This window comes from Apis florea, unplaced genomic scaffold, assembly GCF_048593485.1.
Source record: "Apis florea isolate Af1SG1 unplaced genomic scaffold, ASM4859348v1 contig_2190_pilon, whole genome shotgun sequence".
Lineage (NCBI taxonomy): Eukaryota > Metazoa > Arthropoda > Insecta > Hymenoptera > Apidae > Apis > Apis florea.
Genome location: NW_028256541.1, coordinates 2,027,603 through 2,049,695, shown reverse-complemented (window position 1 = coordinate 2,049,695; position 22,093 = coordinate 2,027,603). Strand labels below are relative to the sequence as shown.

The window sequence follows — 22,093 nt, the reverse complement described above, 5'->3', positions numbered from 1 at the left end:
GCATAGGAAATGTGTGTATGACGTAGGAAACGGAACAATAACTCTTTTCTTCTCGTCTGAAAAGCGATTAATAAACGTCTTTCAATTGTTTGAATGTTGCTTCTGTTTTCACGAAAGGTATCGGAAACTTGTTCGAATTGAAAAGGATTTTTAATTGTTTTCCTATTATCGAGTAATTGTAATTATTCAAATATTCAACGTCTCGTCATTTCCTTGTTCATAAATGTTATGAATGTTTAAATCAAATTTAGAAAGAGGGAGAATTGTACGTGCAAAAATAAATCCAAAAGTAAAGAAAATTTTTTTTTTTATTCAACATTTAATTTCTGAAATTGAATTTTGAATGTTTGCTCGATACGCACGTACTTAACCGCCCGTCGAAACGAATGCAAAGTACACACGAAATTGAGTTGAACGTGCACTCGACGCGCGGTTGAGTGCATGCGCACGAAACATTATTTTCGACGTTTCTCCTTCGAAAAGATTAAAACGTTGAGAAAAATCAATCTATTTTCACATCTAGAATCACTTTCAATTTCTAGCAAATAAATTTAATAATACATTACCATATCATTAAATCGACATATCAACCGTGTATGCATAATTAATAATCGTCCCATTCGAACGAAACGCGAAATAACAATCGTTAACGCGTTGAATTCGTCAATGAGGAAATATCCGACGAAAGAGAGAGAGAAAAAAAACAGGAGAAAGAAACAAAGGAAATTTAAAAAAAGGGACGAGTAAAATCCCCGAGAATCTCCGGAAAACGATCCTCTCAAGGATCGGGCAATTACGAGTCGAGCGCCGCGACAAGAGTCGGGAAGAAAACGGGGTGTTATCTAAATCAAAAGAGCAAACACCGCTAATTACATCATCAACAGCAAGATCACCAACGGTACACGTGCACGCACCGAGTAAACGAACCATCCGTATGGTGGGAGGCGAATGCGAGGGGAGGGGAGGAGAAGAATTGAAAGCGAAAGAAAAGAAGAGAATGAAAGAAAGAAAGAGTAAAAGAAAGAAAGAAGGAAAAAACGAAAAAAAGCGCACAAAGAGAGAGAGAGAGAGACGGAGAGTGGCGAGTGACGCAAGGTCGAGTATTCCGACGAGTTAAAGAGTTTCGGTGTAAACGATAGCCGCGATAGGGGAAGGTGGGCACAGAAGGTGGAGAGAGTAGGTGGCAAGAGAAAATGCAAGGGTAGGACGCAGCTCGCAGGAGCAGTAATATCGATCGATGCCGAGTTCGTGGCTCGACAGGGTCGACTGGGGGTGCTGCAAGTAGAAAAGCTCTCCCATAAGCAGGCAGGCTGGCTGGCTGGCTGGCTGGCTGCCCGGGCACGGACCGTTTCCACTGTCTGTCTGTTCGTCCGTCCGTCCGTCTTGTCTCGTCTCATTTCGCCTCGCCTCGTCGCGTCTCGCCGCGTCTATAGTCTAGTCTCTCTTATCTCTCCACCTTTGCCTCTTCGTATTATATATACACACATAGATATATATATATATATATACACATTATTTCCTTTTCTTTCTCCTCATCTCTTCATTTTTCTTTTCTTTTTCTTTTCTTTTTCCTTCCTTCCTTCCTTCCTCCTTCTTCCTTCCCCTCCCGCCTGCTCTCCCCCCTCCCTTTCTTTCCACTCACGCACCGCATGATTTCTCGTGTGATTTCGGTGGTTCTCTCGGTGTCTCGGCGCGACACGATACCATGCAGCAATGATGCATAATAACAATTGGTGCGACAAGGGATAAGGAAAGAGAGATAGGGAGGCCAGCGCTCCAAAGCGATCCGACAGTGTGTTGTTGCCTCGTGTGGTGGACGTACGCCTTCGTACGTAGTACTGTGTGACCTTGAGAACCAGTGACAGTGCGTGTCTCTGACCTTGGCTCCGCCAAGCTCTCCGATGGCAGCGCGAGCACCATCGCTGCCGGACGCGACGACAGCTGATCGGCCACCGGCCAACCGTTTCGGAACGTGTGCACGAATCGGGTTGCGTCACGGTGCATAATCAAGGTGCGTGCGACCCTTTTCGAGGGGAATTGATTCTCGTGAACGTGAACTCGGTTACGTAAGCCTCGGGTCACGCGGGTTGGAATTCGGCCGATTTCAGACGAGTTCGCGTTCAGAGAACAATTATACATCTGGGTAGAGTATAATTGTTGTGTTCGTTTCGATTGGAAAATAAAGAAACGATTTATACGGTTTCTGCTCGGAAAAATTGTGAATTTGTGCGGATTTCTTTCCTTCTTTATTTCTAATGATAAATATATACGTGTGTGTTTACCGTGTAAATTTGAGCAGTTCGATGATGTGCGATTACGTGAAGTTTCGCGTGCGATTCGGGGTAAGTTCCACTGACACAGATCTCAGTGAAGGCAGAATAAACTATCGAGTTTACGTAAGACCGTGAGGCAAGGTACGTGTGTAGCGTACTGAACCGCCACCATGGCCACCGGCCGAGTGACATTTAAGCGTGGCTTTGATGACGTCGTGCATTAAATGCGCTCGAGTTACCACCGCTTGGGGGTGCAACAATTTTTCATTAAGTCTTCCTTCCTTCTTTTTCCTTTCGAACAGAAAATCCCTTTCTATTCGTTGCTATATATCTTATTCGTATTCGAGATCAATTAAATATACAACATTTTCCACATCAAACTTCCGAGTTTTTTGTTATTTTACTTACGAATTATTTTCGAATCGAGGAAATACATTATATATAATGGAAAATCTTCCTCGAGTTGGCAACGATTCGTGTATCGATTACGAAGATCGTCTCGCGGCATGGAGAAACGAAATTTCGCGCAGCGAGAGTGCACTCGAGTCGCAGCTCTCCATCCACGAAGAGGTTAAAGACGAAAGTCGGAGACAAGGTCAACGGCAGACGGTTAAAAGATCTCCTTATTCCGCGTTTTCTCCTCTCGATTAATTCTTTCGAATCCAATCCAGGCCTTCGCCTGGACCTTCGGTTAATCCTAATCGCGTTGTCATCCGGTATAAGTGATTCACGCCACGTTTTCATCCCCTCCCCTCGGGGGTTGTTCTGCGCCGCGAACAAGTTTTTCGATGGAGACCACCCCAGTGGAATGTTCCAAGTTGCCTTGAGGGATCCCTTGTTCTCCAGCGGAAATTGTACATCTTGTTGCAACATTCAGGACGATTATTAATATAAAATAGATCACGGAAATAAAGGTAATCGATCCGTGGGATGGATTATTTTTCAAAGATTTTTTTAAAGAACGTCGTTGCTTAGATCTAAAATGGTAATGGTGGTAACTCGAGGATTCTTCATAACTGTGGTGGTTTCGTGGTTTTTAATTAATGTTACGAAATAAAATGTGTGTATGTCCGTAGGAAACGGAGAAACGAAACAATACACTCTTTTCTTCTCGTCTGAAAAGCGTAATTAATAAACGTCTTTCAATTGTTTGAATGTTGCTTCTGTTTTCATCTTTTCGCGAAAGATATCAGAAATAACGAAATAATTAATAGATGGTCGTGAAGAGAGATTGAAAATTATGTCTATCAAGTAATTCGAACATCCGATTTTCTCTGATTATTTCAATCAACGTGCAACTGATATTTTCTGCGAATATTATTATACCGCCTCACTACTTCGCGATATAAAATTTCATCCTTACGTAATACACGCTCCTCCTATTAGCCAATCGATTACAATATCCGACGTTAAATTTATTTCAATGTGTGAACGACACACACGATGATTTTGTTATACATTCAACATAAATTGCAACATAAATTCGTATTTTTCATAAATATCAATTAGGTTTGTTAGGCCAGGTTAATTTTATTAAACAAGATATATTTCTGTTTGGAATAAAGAATTAGATGGCTACACTTTTCCGAAAATTGCAAATGGTTCGGAAAGGACGTTAAATTCAGGTATCGATGTGTATAAAGGATATTTCCACGAGAGATTGAAGTTATCGTTTGGTCGGAATTCCGCAATTAACGGGGAGAAAAGGGAATGATGGAAATAGTGGGCGGTGTAGAAATACGGCGTGACCCGAACTGTCAGCTACAAAGCGGCCAACCGTTTGGAAGGAGTAACTACGTTATTGCACGACGATGTATCTCGATAACAGCAATTAGAACGTTAATGGTTGTTGTTTAGCGGCCTGCCCATTCCTCGTAAGGAGTTGAGTTTTTCCAATCCGATCGGAATTTTGGGGATGAATCCATTCGAAGATACGCGACAAATTATGAAAAGTAAAGAGAGAGTAAAAAATAAATAATTTAGTTTCTCGATTCGACGTGTGCCACTCGTCGTGTGCCACTTTCAATCAAGCTAATCGAATCGAAGTCGAGTTTCCTTGTCTTCCTTGTTTTAGAAGAGGAGCAGGGGGACGAAGACACGGAGGATGAGCATCGAGGAGAAAAATTCGAGGAGAAAATTGATAGAAACGGGGGCCACGAAGGCTTGCCGGTCGAGCGAAGTCGTGCATTAACAATATGGACACCGATATATCGAGAACAGACGCGCCAACACGAATTGTCAGATATTCGCAGAGCATGAAGAGGAGAAGATTCGCCTGACTTCTTAGATACGTTCGGTGCCAGTTTGGAGAATGGAGGAGTCCTCACCAAGGATTCGTCCCTATCTGGATTGCTGGGACGTGAGTAAATTTATTTAAAAAAGAAAAATTAATTACACGCGCGATTAAATCTAATTAAAAAGATCGTTTGAATCGCAATTTTTTTTTTTTTTTGATGTTATTTTCCTTCCTTCATTCCTTTTCTTCTTTTGTTCTGCATTAAGAATTCGTTCGGAAAATAAGTCATCAAATATGATGAGCTTCGTGAAGCTGGAATTTTTTGCATTATTGTTGATTATTAAAAAAAATTATTATTACGCACAGAGACACGATGATTCTCATTGTCAGATAAGATCCTTGTGCACTTGTATCACCAATTCAATCACATTTTCCAATTTTATTAACCCTTTATTATTGTATAATATTTATAAATAACTTTGCTCGTATAGAATAAAAAAAATCGATGATCCTTATATCCAATCCTTCAAGACACGAAATTAAGAAATTAACTCTTTTCACTTACTTTTGTAAAGTGAAGAAAATATCATTCTGATAGATTCCTATAGAATATGACAATGTAATTACATTGAAATGAATAAATTTTAAAAAGTTTAAGAAAAAATTATAAAAATAATATCTAGTTTACGCCATTTTTTTTTTAATATCGTTCGAACAATTTGCAACAATTTATTCTATCCCCCATTAAAAGTGAAATGAATCGAGATTATCACTCTGATACGGAATATAGTGATTATATTAGAATAAACAAACAGCACAGGAATTGTACAAAAATTGTATCAATCACTATTTTTCCTTCGAGAATATTTTTTAATCCCTTTCATAGTCTCTGACCTACAGGTTGAGAATCACTGCTCTAGAAATGACCGAAATATACATATTTGGACAAATAGGTGGGAAAAAGTAGTGAAGGTTAAATGACGATCAAGAAATAGAAGAGAGAAAAAGTGACGGTTCCAAATATTCGGCGAGGAATGCAGTTGTAGAGACTTTTTCCCCGATTTAAACTCGAATTATGGAAATTGCGCGCGCGCACACCGAGAAACTAGGAAGCTTTCTCGCTTTTACGAATCGTTCAGGACGCTTTGGGCTAAACCCTTCTTCTACATGACACTTACACAATCTCACAAAAACCATTGTTCTCTCGGTTCGTCGCTTTGAATTTGCATCGTTTTCCAGACACCTGTAAGTTTACCGTTGGATTGCTCTTCTTTGTATTTGTCTTCTCTCGTGAATCTGTGAGTGTATTCTTCGTTGTAATTATGTGGATCAAGTATGCATTAATTTTTCAAAGGGGTAATTTTTAATTATTTGTTTAGTAGTACGCGATTTATGAACATGAATGTAGTTAGAATGTTGTTTCATTAAAAATTCATACAATTATGGTGGTACTTTTTAAAGAAATTTAATTGAAGAAATGTTTCAAATAAAAATTGAATGGTTTCGAGAAGAGTGTATTTTGATATGAAAGTAGTGATGGAACGACAGTTTTGTTTCTTATAAAAAAATATCTAGAAAATGGATCATTAGTAGAACAAATGTTTTAACTTGAATCATATAATATTATATAAAAGATAGATTCATTCATGTTTTTCTAGTTTTTTAATTAACATCAATTTTTTTTTTTTTTTGCGAAATTAAAAAATATCCCTTGAATTATTCGATATAACGAAATATATAATTCTATTTAAGAATCGAATGTAGAATATGAGTGAAAACATTCATTTTTTTATTTGAAATATTTCTTAATATTATCGAAAACGAAAGAGATATTTTAAATGATCAAACGAATAATAAATTTGACACTTTTATAAGTTTTCTATCATTATTTTTCTCTTTCTTTTTAATTTTCTTAAGCGGTTATAAATTTTCTTTTATTTTTTTCTTCAATTGCAATTTTTCTTCCCATTAAAAATATAAAAGGAAAATTTTCAACAATCTCTCATTAACATTGAATCGATATATATATATATGTTTCTTTTAGCATTCGTTATTCCATTGTTACTAACTGCCTGTAATTAAACTGGTAATTTGCGTTACTAGATATCTTACTAATTGCAAGAGTCATTAACTATTAGGTGTTAATTTTCTCGAATACGATTTCTAATTAGAAAAGGAAAATTTTACAATTTTCCTAATTCGAAAATTCTTAATTCTAATTCATCAAAAACAATTAAGTACATTTTGTGATAAAATTCGTTTTACACAAACTTAAAAACAACTTTTAAGAATTGCATTTTATTTAAAGATCGATTTAATAATAATATAAATTGGAAGGATAATATAAACAACTTGTATAATTGCATTGAAATTGGGAAAAACATTAATAAGAAATTCATAGAGTAATAAATTTTAAGTTGTAAATTATTTCAGCTCAGTAATGTCACAAAAATGAGTATCATTTCAAAATGAAATGAAACGATCTGAATAAACGACCTGAAATAAAAATATATTTCCCTATTTCATATATAAAACAAGTTTTATTATAATTTTTCATTACAATATTCATACAACATTCCTGTTTATAGCTAGTACCATTTTCCATATTGACTCTTAGAATATTTTATCATTATTTTATCACCAGAAAGATATGGAGATAGAGAGAGAGAGAGAGAGAGAGAGAGAGAGAGAGAGAGAGAGAAAGAAAGATATATTTTATCACCAGAAAGAAACTGAAACTTCTTACGCAATATCTACGTAATATATGCAAACCCAATTCCACTGTAATACATTCGATAGTAAAAGCCCACAGAATAGCTCGTGGAACTATTTCCAAACAAATTCCTCGTAAATAATTCGTAACAAATTCCTCAATAAAATTATGCAAAATAGTCACAAAACTAATTCCACCGTAACGAATTCCATGATAAAGGAAGGCCTGCGAAAATACTCGTCTGAAACTAGTTTCCATCGAAATGGCGTTCCAAAGATAAAAAAAGAAATATTCTGAAAAATTGCAAGGAAAGCCATTCGATCTGAACCATCGAACCGCGAAACTCGAGGAATTCGGTCGCGACGTCCAATCCCCGATACTTGACATTTCGTCGAGGCCTCAGACTTTAGGATTTTCATTCGAATCCGCGTGGAATATCGAGTTTCATGTTCTCGAGAGGGAACCGCGCGCTCGAGGATAAATCGATAGGCCAGCAGCGTCGGGCAGGAGAGCCTGGAATCCATCTCGAAAATGAAATTTCCTTGAATGGGCTCCTCGCCTTTTAATCGATTCGCGAAAACCAAATGTTCTTCAGCACCATTTCCACGTCACGTGGGATACAGATGGTCTTAATCCCGAACGTCAATTACGAAAATAGTCGGTGAATGAAAATTTTTCCTCGAAAATAATCCTTCCCAAATTGTTAACTCCTTCTCGTAATGGGCTTAAGTAAAAGGAAGATTAACGAGAAGATTTTGCAATCCCTTAACGCGAAGGATTTCTTTTTGAATTGATTGAAACCTGTTCGAATTGGAGTTGGACGATTCATTATAATTGTTTCTTTTTGGTTATTTTACTTTTTTTTAATAAATAGTTAAATAGGTAATCGTTAAAGCAAAGTTTAATGGAATAGCTTCTTTTTCGCGGAAAATTGGATGTGATGTAATAAGAGTAACGTTGAAAGTAAATCGGTTTATGTTTGAAAAACAAGATGGTGGTCACGTTATTAATGTGACGATGCAAGGATATTGGAGTAAAGTAAATTATTCATGAATAATGGATCAATTATTCATGAATAATGGTAATAAAAATTGGAATCGAAAAAACAAGCAAACATAAACGTTTAAAAAAAATTATTTAGGAAGAAGGAAGAAAATTGTAATAATATACAATCATTTATTTTTTCTTTGTTTGCAATGCAAATAAAATAAAATAAAACTTGATTATAGAAATTAATTAAAATTACGTTACGTTACGAAATTTTTGGTACTTTAATCGGTTTAAATTGGAGATTAAATCAGCGTCATAATCTAATAATTAATTTGCCTCGATAAAAGTATAAAACGTATAAAAGTTTTGAGGTTAGATTATTTATTACTTCGTAACCATAACCATAAACCGAATCTCATTTGCTTGTGTAAGAGAAAATTAATCGAATACAATTTTTCATTTTAATCTGAAGTCGGGGAACTTTTCAATAATTTAAAAGCAAAGTGCTACAAGTGACAAAATCTTTAATTGCAAGAAATTATGGATAAAGTTATCCTCTGATAAAGAGAATTTATACGTTTTCTCAAATAACAAAACATTGGATCAATTTTCTTCTTTTCTTCTTTCTTCATTTTCTTGTTGTAATTTTGTATAATTGGTATATCTAGATCGTTTAGTGTTAACACATATTATACATTCATAAAATAATATAATAAAATAAATTGTTGAAAGAAAAAAATACATTCATGACCTTGATATTAATGTTATTTAAAAAAAAAATAGATGTAAAGATAACTTTTAAAGAGACGCGAGTTGCACAAGAAGTATATTACTAATTCATTAAATGATGTACACAGAGACGTAGGAAAGAGAGAATGTTCAAGAGATCCTGTTAAATGGAATTTAAAAGCAAGGTATGCGATAGAAAATAATTAAAATGCATACACACTGTTTAGTTGATGTATTAGTAATGCGTAGAAGCATTTGCTTTCGATCGCTTTCAGTGTCTTTTTCGATTTAATAAATTTTATGACCGTCGAATAATACAAAGGAGATGTTATTTTTTTCTCTCGATATGTATGTATTGATGTGTTAAAAAAATTATGTATAAAATATCTAAGTATTTCCAATACAAATATCCAATCGTTTTTTAATATCGTATAAAATTTAATATAAACGTCACAAATTTTTGAGCTAGCGCAACCTAACCTAACAATTTTAAAATATCTCATCGAACAATTTTAATGCAATTTTCCCGGAACGCGGATCATCTCGATTAGAAATACGCGTCATTTTTCTGAAAAATCGATTTCGAACACGCTCATTACATCGATTTTCAAAGATATTCGTGCTCAAACAGATCAAACGTTAAATAAAAAAGAAATTAGTATTCGTACAACATATCAACAATTGTAATTTCCTATACGATACGATTGGTATTTTTATATAATTATTTTACAATTATATAAATCATTAATGACATTAATGAGATATTAATTTGCAACAACAATACGACATCAACATAAAAAGACTTTTATAATTGTATACTCTTGATTGTTTTAAAATTTTACCTGAAATGAAAAGTAAATTGATCAAAATCTCTATCCAAACTATATTTATATAAAATTTCGAGGTAAGTTTTTGTATCATCCGTCGAGATATTTTCATGAATATTTGTTATTTTATTTTGAAATTTATGCAAGAAGATATTATTTATTTAAATATTAAATATCGTGTATGTTGTTGTTGTATTATATTATTATATTATTATTATTAAATGAAGTATATAAAAAGTAATTTTAGAAAAAAAATATTATATTGTCATATTGTTAATATATTTCACGAATAGGAAATACTTTTCTGTGCATAAAATTTAATGTATAAAAATAAAATCGTCCCAAATGAATTAAAATAATTAGCTAATAGTTAATCACATTTTGTTTTCGTGAAAAATATTATTAATGTCACATCACCGTTCATGCTTTCACGCATTACACGCATACAGAACGTACATACGTAAATCAAGCTCGCATTGCACTTGACACGCGTGTCCCAAAACAATATCGACTAACGTAAGTTGTTGAATAGTATCGAATATGCAACGACAGATACAGAGAAAATTAAGACGAAGGATCGAGACGTCGAGGCAATTTGTTAGTGCTGATTTTCCAATAGTTATTACTATTCTCGCCATTTTTGAGATTCTCTCGTAAATTGTAATTTTAGTTTTTCCGTGTTCGTTTACGTGACACAGTTGCGCAACGGCGAGTCATAGATCATTGGGGAGCTACCAATTCCCAAGGAAAAAAAGAAAGAAGATAAAAAAAAAAAAATAGCGAAAATTCGTAATCTTTCGCCTTGACACAGTGGTTCTCAACCATTTTCGACCTAAAGTTTGTTATCTCGACTCTAAATCTCGAGGGTAATAATTCAATGATCGATAATACGAAGAGCAAAGTCAAACCAAGAAGTATAATTAAGATAACTGGGAAAGAGAGATCTGGGAATGCTCAATGTACAGAGGATTTTCAAAGTTAGTACGAGAGTTTAAGGAAAATACATAGAACGTTCCACGATCTGACCTAATTCGATGCTTAACGATGTTACAATTTCTCATCCGCCATGAACGAAGGTAAGTTTATTTACCCTGTCACGCCTAATTTTCTCCAATTATTTATTGATTTCGAAGGTATAGTTTCGATTGGATATGCATGTAAGATTTATTATTAAAATTTGTGATGGAATGTGATTGATGTGACATAAAATTTTAAAATTTAATTATCATCTAGAGAATAAATATCTATAATTTATTCGTTATTCCATACATTGTACAAAGATTTTTATTGTTATTCACTCTCGAATTCAAAATTTATAGAGATATGTATTTTTTAAAATTAAAAATTTTCCAATATTCAAACGTGATATTTAATTGCATTGCCTACGTATCTAAATATTCAGTAAAAAATATAAGATTTCCTTCTGTAATTTTGGAATGGAAAGTTGAGAACCACTGATAGAGAATCTTCAAAAATATCGAAAAATGTATAAATTCGATTCTGTTTAAAATTCATTTTCAAACGATCGAATATATTAAAAAAAAAAAAAAAAAAAAAACGACGATTTATACGACAGTAAAGGAGTCAGAGTGAAATAAAAGCATGTACCGTTTGTAGCAGAACGAAGACAAGTACTCGGTGGCGAACAGCCAAGCGCCGTTGCAGGCCGGCGAGGACGAACATCCGGAACGTGGTACATGGACGGGGAAATTCGACTTCCTGTTGTCTCTTTTGGGATACAGCGTCGGCCTTGGCAATGTATGGCGGTTCCCGTATCTCTGCTACTCAAATGGAGGGGGCGCTTTTCTAATACCGTTCACAGTGATGCTCATTATCGCGGGACTGCCTCTAATGTTCATGGAGCTTTCCTTAGGTAAGCACATAAAGTACATAATTTGTTTCTTCGATGGGAAAAGTATGGAAAGTAGTGCTAAATAATTTGTTTAATATAGAAAAGGAAAAATTAGGAACAATAACATTAGAACTATCCAATCAACGTTTGAATATTTTGTATATGGATATGTAAAATGAAAATATTAAGTATAATGTTACATAATGATAATTTATAAATAACTTCAGTAGTGTGTAGTAGAAGGGAAAATAAAAGGACAGGTGTGTGATGAAGATAGATAGTCTGCATGCTATGAATAAAGAATTCATGAAATGTTTTTTATTTTCTCATATTGTAGCTATTTTTTTTTTATTAGATTCTGTTATTAATAATGTTCTGTATCATCAGTTTCAATTTGAAGATTTATAATTTGCAATAATTTATAGAATCTTTTGAAAAAATAACTATATAAAATAAATTGAAAAAAAAATAGAAAATATTGAGATAATAATAGATTTTTTGTATTTCAATTATTCATTTTAATTTATATTAACTTCTTTTTCAAAAAATTGTGAAACATTTTGTTTCATTTATAATAACAGATAAAAATAATAAAAACAGATAATAATACCCTGTATAATTATATTTCAATCTTAATAAAATGAAATATTAATTTTCCTAAACATATCTATATTTTTATAAAATAAAAAATCTAAAGTTTATTATCATTTATCATTTTTGTTTGATAGTTCTAGTGTTAATTATTTTATTTTTAGAATATAGTAATTTGCTTGAATTCAAAATTGTAGAAAAGAATTAAAATATGATTAATTATTTTTATTTTATAATAAATATTTAACTTGTACGTTAAATTGTACATTGTATGTGTTGTGTATTCATTTAATATTTTTCATTTTATTTATTCATATTATTTATCAAGATATTTTGGTATTCAACTAGATATTACTTAATATATATATATATATATATAAATATGTTTCCTATATCGATTTATACTTCATGTTTGGCTTATTAATGGAAATCTAAAGAGCATCCGTTATAAGCAGCTTTATTAAAAGTAGTAATAAACATTTAATACAATATAAAACAAAGAGTAAGGATTGATAAATACAAATTTCAAGTTTTCATCGTAGAATAATTGAAAAATAAAAACAAATAACGAAACGAATGCTTTTATATCAATTTTCTTCTTTGGAGAAGATTGTTCTCGTTACCGTATCGAAAATGGCCGTAATAAAGATTGATAAAGAAATATAATAATATCTATTGGACACGTATATATATCAAAATATCATATTATATTATCAAACTTATACTTTCAATTGTGTATAAAATATTGTACGTATTTTAAAAGCAATATATTTATATAAAAAAATTTTATAACGTTTCGTGCTTAATCACAATAACTCATCAAAATAATTCAAAAGATTATTAAACTCGTAAATGTATTATTCATGTCACGTGAATAAATGAATAAAGGATAAATATTGGAATAGCAGATACATCGGAAACAAATCAAATAAATGACGGTAATATAACAATTTGACAAAACGAAATGGGGGGAAGTGATGTTATTTCTATTTGATCAGAACAAATAATTGTCGATTTCCAAGAACATGCAATATCCTCCTATGTTTCGTGCTTCAGAAGAAGAATAAAGTTATTTTGGTCTTGCAAAGTGGTTCTATTTTAAATCGTTATATGTCGTACAATTCAGCTGTTCGAGATTTTTGCAAACAAATTGTGCCCCTTAAAAAATATTTCTTAAAATAAATAACGATTGATTAATTTTAGATTGATAGAACTTGTGATCAAACTTTGCAAGAGATCAATTGTTTTCAACTTATGTTGGAAAAATAAAGAAAAAAAAGAGAAAGATGAAGAAAATATAATGCTTTTAATTCTTCGTTCATTATAAACAAGATATTTCGCGATAAAAATGGTTGATATACGGGGGAGAAATACTTTGCGTGATCTTTCATTAACAAGCGCGACATCTTCATCCATTTATTATCACTTTGCCAAGAGAGACTGAAATATCTAACAAATCATCAATTTTGTGATACCTATAATAAATATATATCTACCAAAGTATCTTATAGTGTCTATAAGAAGTTTATTTCTAAATTATTAGAATAAAAATAAATGTAATGAAATAATAATAATTATAGGATATACTTAAATTTCAAAGAACTATTAGTTAAAATTATAAAAAAAACAAAATTTTTAATCGATTAATAATTTCTATCTAACAAAAGCATTAAATTTATTCTTTTTAAAAATTTATTTTTATTTCTTTAATTATATTACATTTTCATCAAACGATATATATTATTTATTTCATAAATAGAATAATGAATAAATAATGGAGAATTAAAGTTATACACATAGCTATATATAATGGATTCTATATTTATCACTAATCCATTTTTTAAGAATAGAATCGAACGATAGAATCAATCTTTTCAACAAAAAGTAAACGGAAAAATTAATAATCGGTTTTCAGCTTCGAACGAGAGTTTAAATAAATTTCCACCAAAAATTTAATAATTGATAATTCATCGAAAAGCCATGATGACAGAAAGTGAATCGTGCAGTAATTTTTGACGACCAATATTGAATTTTTAAACGGATATCGAAGCATTTTCTTATCGAAAAGATTTTAGATTTATCGAATATAGGAGCGGACGAGCACAAAAGTTTCGCTGTACTTAATTAATTAATTGATGTTCCTCTTTCGTTCAACACGATTTTATCCTCAGTTCTATCCTATTTCGTGATAGACCAGGACACTCTGAATAGTCTCGCATGAACGAAATTGCGTCACGAGATATCTGCTGAATAGGTTGAAGTAACACGGAAATAGACACCAGGATACACGCGTCGTGAGAATACAAACCTCACTCTTATGGTCATGCTTGTCCAAGGTCAAGCCACGCTTGTTTATCGACCGAAAATAGAACGATCAATGAACGATCGTTCTTCGCTACCACAGCTTACGTAACGTTATTTTTAGGCGAATCGGTGAACCGTTCGTGATATCGACCTCTCTCTCTCTCTCGCGCGCGCGATTCGATACACTCCGTGTAAATTGCAGGTGTGCACCGGGTAGCCGGCCTGGCACAGATGGTTTATCGATCGGTTTCTTCGGTTCTTTTCCCCTTTTTTTTCTTTCTCTTTTGCAATATTCTCTCCCCCAGGGCAGTACGCGAGCCTTGGCCCAGTGGCAGCTTACAAACGCTTCTGCCCCCTCCTGCGCGGCTTGGGATACGGAATGGTGTTGGTCAGTTCTGTGGTGATGCTCTATTACAACTTGATCATCGCCTGGACTCTTTATTACATATTCGTCTCCGTGGCCGGTGAGTTTTTTTCTTTCAAATGTTCACAGGGTGCTTGTTGTATTGTTATGCCGATAGTAAAAATTGTTTCGGACAGAGTTGGATAAAATTTATAAAATTTATCAAGTATGAAAGGCAGGAGGAACGCGAACAGATAGATAGATCGCTTTGCGTCTTCTATACGCGTAAAATATACGATCTTATTTAAAAAAAAATCCTTCTTGAAATCATTCGACTCCATGTAAAACATTGTTTTTTTTTTTTTATAATAAAAGTGATTAATATTTTTCCTCACTTGTATGTATATATTCGATATATCTTTCTCTCATTTTTTTAGAAAAGAAAAATGATTCTTTGTTTGAAATGTTTTGTGAATGCGAAGACGTGAAGCGTGAATTATTGATCTCACTGAATCTATGTTACCAGTGTTTCGAATGTGTCGACGAATACCTAGGTTTCTTTCTTACGAATTTCGTTCCTTTTTTTTTTTTTTTTTGTTTTATTGGAAGAAGCGCGATCAGAGGAAAATCCATAACTCATATTCTGTAACATACGAATTTTTCGTATAATTTCGTATAATTTCTATTTAATTTATGTATCTGTATAAAATGAACTCAGGTTCGAAATAAAAATATAAGAAATTTTAAATACAAGTAGTAAAATTAGTTAATTCTTGAAACTAAAAACTGAAACTTAACTAAAAACTAGTTCAAAATCAGATATGAATGAATAGATTATTATTATGTGTTTTTCTTATTTAGAATAATCAACAGAATAATCTACTTAATTTATAAAGCTTCCCACGCAATTTCTAATTATCCTTACATCTTAATTTCCATTTTATTTCGAGTCATAGAATTTCCTTCCAATTTCCTTTCCAAATTTGTGAATTATCGGACGAGTTAAATGGAAATTAAAATTACACGAAAAGCAGTGTCGCTTTTGCATTGTATTAGATATATTCTTTCAACAGGATCGATAAAGATAACGCCTATTTTATCATAAAAATTATATGCGTAGGAGCTGGTAAACTGCCATGGAGCAAGTGCGAACCGGCATGGAGTACCGAAGACTGCTTCATGCCAGAAGCTGCCGAGGCGTGCGTGTCTCAAAACATGAGCTATTTCAAAGGGAAATGCTTAAATTCCACCCAGATGGCCTCCATGGGCCTGACTCTCGAAAATATCACTAGTGCCATTAGAAGACCACCGGCCGAGGAATATTTTAAGTAAGAATCGTATAATAAATACCATCTTGTACACTGATTCTCTTGCAAACATCTGCATCCTCGGATATGGAAATAAAGATGAACAATCTTTCGTCGATGTCTTACGAAAAGAGACGTCATTATATTTAATATTTCGATCGATCGACGGTCTCGTTGAGTTAAATAAAAGTTCGATCGATTAATTAAATAATTCGATGGTATATCAACAATTGAAATGTGTTGTGCAGCAATCACGTGTTGGGGATGAGTAGCGGTATAGAGGAGACAGGAGCCATTCGACCCTCGATGGCGGTGAATCTTTTGCTAGCTTGGATCATTGTCTTCCTTTGCCTGAGCAAAGGTGTTCAAAGCTCGGGAAAGGTTGTCTATTTCACTGCTCTCTTCCCATACGTTGTTCTGGTAAACTTTGGAAAAATTCTATTCTATATTTTTCCTTATTCCGTCCTCGACCATTCATTTTCGTCAAATCGTCATTCTTCCCTTCCCTCAAATTATTCTTCAAAACAAATTCTTTAGAATCGAGATCGATTTAAACGATTTACTCTTTCTTCGAATCGATCTCTCGATACAGATCCTTCCTCCAATTCCTCCAAAAGCATTTGGATAACAAGAAGAGGGTTTTAAACGTTTCGCAGATCGCTCTTTTCATCCGTGGAATTTTGCTCCCTGGCGCGAACGAGGGCATTCTCTTCTACTTGACGCCCGATTGGAAAAGGCTGATGTCCGCGAAAGTGTGGGGCGACGCCGCTGTGCAGATATTCTTCGCCTTGAGCCCCGCTTGGGGCGGTCTGATAACGCTCAGCTCGTACAACAAGTTCACCAACAATTGCTACAAGGATTCGTTAATCGTCGCCGTCAGCAACATCGGCACGTCCTTCTTCGCCGGCTTCGTCATTTTCTCTGTGATCGGTTTCCTGGCTCACGAGCTTGCGGTTCCGGTCGCGTCTGTGGTCGACCAGGGTGCCGGGTTGGCGTTCATAGTGTATCCCGAGGTACGTGTGAATTTTAGGAAAGAAATCTACGTCTTCCTCTTTTTTCCACTTTATTCTAATGAATATTTTATGACATTATTTTACAATAATCTCGATCAACTTAATTGTTTTTGTAACGCGTCTCATTTTTAAAGGGAAGGGGATGATATTTTATCAGATTTAATATACAAATCTATTTTTAAAGAAAGTGACATATTTTAGTGTCTATTAATATTTTTTAATTATCTTTATAAATATACGTTGATGTGTGCATGATGACAAGAAAAAAAAATATAAAAAATAGGTAGTAGCACGTTTACCAGTCGCACCAGTTTGGTCGCTGCTCTTTTTCGTGATGCTCCTCACCTTGGGTCTTGACTCTCAGTTCGCTTTGATGGAAACCGTCACCACAGCGATTCTCGATGCCTTTCCAGCATTAAGAAACTACAAATTATGGGTTGTTTTGGCGGCAGCCGTGTTCGGTTACGCTGGTGGAATTATTTTTACTACTAATGTAAGTTTAAGAAATTGCATTCTTTAATAATTCCTTTCTTAATTATTGCATACTGTTTTTTCGTTTTCGTAGAAACAGAATCGTTCGTTATCGCAAAAAATGCGTCAAACCAGATGCATGGGGAACATATGAATTTTTAATGCATCGATTAATTAGGTTCGTTAATAAATTTTCTCGATATAAATAGATACTTTTTTCTTTTTAATAGAGAATATCGAGATGCATTAAGAATCACGTGTCCTTCATATTTAATCGCGTCCATTTAAAAAACCTAACTACATCGAATTACTTTCCCCTGAATAAATTCTTTCTGACACATTTTTCGGGATATAAACATTTCCTTGGAAAGGAAAATGCATTTATGGATTAAAATGAAAGCATCTTGATTATTATACATATATTCTTTTCTATCGTAAAAGAATAATAATCAATGGGAAGATTATACATCACGTATTATTTTCGTATTTTCAGGCTGGCATGTATTGGTTGCAATTGATGGACAAATACGCAGCGAATTGGTCGGTTTTATTAATAGCCATCGGTGAGTGCATCTTGGTCGCCTGGATTTACGGCGCGGATCGATTTCTCGACGATGTACAACAAATGATCGGACCCCGTACCCGTCTCTGGAGATTTTTCTGGACCTGGATGTGGAAAGTGATTACACCAGCCACGCTTTTCTTCATCCTCTTCTTCAACTGGGTCGAATACGAGCCCCTCAAATACGGTGTCTACGTTTATCCAAAATGGGCGGACATTGTCGGATGGGTGGTCGGCATGATACCAGTTTTGGTCATCGTTGGCCTGGCCCTCGTAAGTGCAAATAAAATTAAAAAAGAAAAAATGATATTAGTAACGTTACATTTAAACTGTTTGCTCCCTTGAAAATCGAAGAAGTTGAAGTGGGAGTTCACAGGATTGGTACACACAACAGAGTGCCGATTATTATCGGAATATCGATTATTGAAAACGTCAATTATAAGAGTGCTTGATTGCGCATAAACAGAAACTTCTTATCGAGTGTTTTCTCATCTATTTAATTACAACGTGTAGGAAATAGTTTTTATTAATGTAACGTGAAGTAAATGTCAGAAATAATAATAAATTTTTATTATCATTTATATATAATCTTGAAAATTGACGAACGTCATATTTGTATATAAAAAAACTTTCCAGCAATATTCAAATTTTAAAGTGTATAAAAAAAAAATAAGCTCGAACAAGGTATATTTATAATTTTGATCGAACATAATGAAATATCATCCACCCCGTTAATATTCAATTTCCGTGTATCCAATATTTATTAATAAATTTTAAAACCACAGAACCAATTGAGGGATCGTCGCCGGCGTTCCGCCTACGACGACGAGGACGACGACGACGACGACCTGGACAATAGACCGTCGTACCAGAGGCCTGGCAAAGGTAAAACGAAGAAGAGCAACGGGAAGAACGTGTGGTGGCGCGCCAAGATGCTTTTACAGCCTACTTCCGATTGGGGTCCAGCGAGCAGGAATTCTTCCACTCCGTCGAGAACGCTCACTCACACGCCGTCACCAGGTAATCCAGAATTAATTAAGCGTTAATCTTGTAACTATTATTATTATGCAGGAACCGTAATTTTCAAAAGAATAATTTTAATCGGGTTTAAATAGGATTAATCTGGAAAGCTGAACGAAAAATATTTGTTGCGAATTAAAAGTGTTAATACCGTACATGTGTTAAAGAAATTTTCATAATAGTTTATAACATTCCCCTTTCTGTTATAATTGTCGTGTTGTCTCAAAAAGATTAATGCAACACCAATTGCAAAGTAATTTTACAGATTACTTGTTGCCAAGTCGCATAAACTTTTTAATATATTGATTATATTTTCTGATGCTGTAAATGTTTCAGAGGATAAAAGAATTTAAATAAGTAAACTAAAAAATGATGTAATTGTAAAATATCAAAATATAAAGTTCAGTAAAGTAACTTGATGTTTGATGAATATTATGGAATATTAAACCTATAATTAATATTGTATAATCGATCCTTCAAGATTCTTGCAAATATATTATGAGGCATCGGAGAATTTTTTTTAACAGGGAAGGATTTTTTATTGAGAAGATGATGAATATGGATGGAACGAAATATATAAATATATAAAATATTCAGAGTTTTCTTTAAAATATTCTTTATCATTCAATTATAATTTCCAAAATTGAAATTAAAATTTTCGAATTAGATAAATTTCGAATATTATTCGAATAATTTCTGTGTGCCTATTAAACGAGATTATTAAATTGATCGGGAATTATTATTCCAATGCAAGGGTCACCTCCTACGCATAATCGATAACGAAATACGTCTTAATCGAGTATTTACAGAATTAATTAGACGTCAAGGTTCCAGGTTTGGTCCAATATTTTTCGATAGGGTGTTGATTGATTGAATTGTTCTTGGACATTTTCATTCTATTTCTAAAATTTCTCCGATTTATTTCAACGATCTAATATGTTACAATAATTTAGCATCGATCGAATATTATTTTGCTCAACTATAATAAGATTGATTAATTATCGGTAACGATATATGACGTTTCGTGCTAAACAAGTTGTTGCAAAATATGCAGATAGTTAAATAGTTCAAGTCAACGATGTCGTAAACAACAACGAGTTGCAATTTCATCGACGAAGAATCGACTTACATCCTTTTCCTACAAGAATATAAAATATTTACGTTAAAATAATTATTCCAAGTAATTGGAAAAACTTTCGATAAATTTTGAATCGAATTAAAAAAAATTACTTACGACAATTTAAATTCGATACAGGGCCACCAGGTGGATACAATTCCGTGAGAGACACCATAGTCCTGGTGAACGGTCAACCAATGATGGTGCAACCCTCGAGCACATCCGGCACCGCTCAGAAACTTCCCGGGCCGTCGATCCTCAAGAATTCTAGTAAAACCGACTTGATCACATCCCAACAAGTCTGACACGACGTTCATTTTATCTCGAAAGATGAGTCTGGCCAGACCTCTATTGCCAAAGACGCAACACGCCAATAACAGGTAGTTGCGTATCGCATCGGATAGGATAACACAATCGATGGATCGATCGGGTGGCGGTCAAACACACGAAGTTGAATGTTCCAATAGACAAAAAAAAAAAAAAAAAAAAGAAAAAAGAAAAAAAGAAAAAGATTCCTATGAATTTATTTTTTTAAGATGGGAATAGTTAGTGTATTTTTTGATATAATCCGAATCTCTCACTACTCCTGTATTGTATTGTAATTTTTGAATTCCAATAGGACTTAAAGAAACACCGCGTTACGTGTAACGATTTTAAATATCTCTCGTATCGTTTCTACTGTTTCATTTAAATTTTTACATACCTATTTCGTTACATATAGATATACTTGTTTCTCGTTCTCGTTAGCTACGAATATAGACTGGTAATGGATATTTTTAAGGATAAATTAAATTGTTGCTATCCTTTAAATATTAGCGGAATAATATTGTTTCGTTATATGAAAATAGTAGATAGATTTTCATTGGGCGATATTCGCGTGAAACGGAATAAAAAAGAAATCGAAAGATCAAGGGGAGAAAATCGTGAAGAATGCGCTCCAAAAAAAAAAAAAAAAAGAATAAGAAAACGAAAACTCACAAAAACTCGTATATAGGAAAAATTATAAACGCTACTCCACTGCTTTCGATTGTACATAAGGATAGAATAGGGAGGGAAGAAGAGAGAGCTAAAGGGGGGAATACGACACAAGGGATTTAATTTAATCGTATTCCATAACGAAGAAAGTTATTTATTCACGCCGAACTCGATTAAAGGTAAACGAACCCTATTTGATCGATTACGTTGCTTCTGGTGTAAGATATCTCGTCCGAGATAACGAGTTAACTTGCGTAGCAGATCAATTTAGACGTTCCATGCGATTTAGGCGTGCTCGATTTAGCGGTCATCGCGTCCTCCTCGTCGCGATTTTACACGTGCTCTCGTATCGTTCAGGCTGAATTTTTCATCGATTGACCGCTGGACAATTTTTGTCGTCAGATATATATATATATATATATACATAATGGGATATGTACATATAACTCGTTGTTAATCGCCATATTTCTTTTGTAAAGCACGTTTCTAGTTAAGGCGAGTACTTTTCGTACTTTTTTCGATGTTGACTCGCGAAATGTTTCTACACCAGATATATCGAGCGAATAGGGAAAAATTGTCCAGCAATTGAAAGATTCCGAGGGAAGAGAGGGGGCGGTCTTAGACAGGCGTAAATCTTCTTAGAATGGGGGGGATGATTTTAAGCGCTATCCTTCTTTCACTCGTCCTCCAAACGGGTGGTTGCAACAAACTTTAGGGATTGTAAAGGTATTTTTGTTAAGACGATTCTAGCGATAGCGTATATTTTTATC

The 22,093-nt window shown here is 33.8% G+C and overlaps 1 protein-coding gene across 5 annotated transcripts; it reads left to right on the top strand.

The window, feature by feature from the left end:
* The first annotated feature begins 1,643 nt into the window (after nucleotides 1–1,643).
* On the top strand, nucleotides 1,644–21,319 carry LOC100867388 (sodium- and chloride-dependent glycine transporter 1). 5 transcript variants are annotated; one of them, XM_086916567.1, is made up of 12 exons: nucleotides 4,091–4,225; nucleotides 4,348–4,632; nucleotides 9,070–9,126; nucleotides 11,389–11,641; nucleotides 14,821–14,979; nucleotides 15,979–16,186; nucleotides 16,414–16,585; nucleotides 16,822–17,178; nucleotides 17,462–17,671; nucleotides 18,143–18,484; nucleotides 18,997–19,231; nucleotides 20,487–21,319. In XM_086916567.1, exons 3-12 carry the CDS (start codon nucleotides 9,109–9,111, stop codon nucleotides 20,651–20,653), a joined length of 2,121 nt encoding a protein of 706 aa, XP_086772693.1. In that variant the 5' UTR covers nucleotides 4,091–4,225; nucleotides 4,348–4,632; nucleotides 9,070–9,108; the 3' UTR covers nucleotides 20,654–21,319. The 5 variants fall into 5 exon arrangements, with proteins under 5 accessions (XP_012339187.2, XP_086772693.1, XP_086772689.1 ...); XM_086916563.1 differs by having other exon boundaries at nucleotides 11,386–11,641; XM_012483733.2 differs by lacking the exons at nucleotides 4,091–4,225; nucleotides 9,070–9,126 and adding an exon at nucleotides 1,644–2,011 and having other exon boundaries at nucleotides 11,386–11,641.
* The last annotated feature ends 774 nt before the right edge of the window (nucleotides 21,320–22,093 follow it).

Excerpts from the sequence above, each read along its gene's own strand:
- LOC100867388 (XM_012483733.2), top strand. The coding sequence starts at position 4,585 with ATGGAGGAGTCCTCACCAAGGATTCGTCCCTATCTGGATTGCTGGGAC. Across the intron at positions 17,672-18,142 it reads GAATTATTTTTACTACTAAT|GCTGGCATGTATTGGTTGCA; the intron begins GTAAGTTTAAGA and ends TCGTATTTTCAG. Across the intron at positions 19,232-20,486 it reads CACTCACACGCCGTCACCAG|GGCCACCAGGTGGATACAAT; the intron begins GTAATCCAGAAT and ends AATTCGATACAG.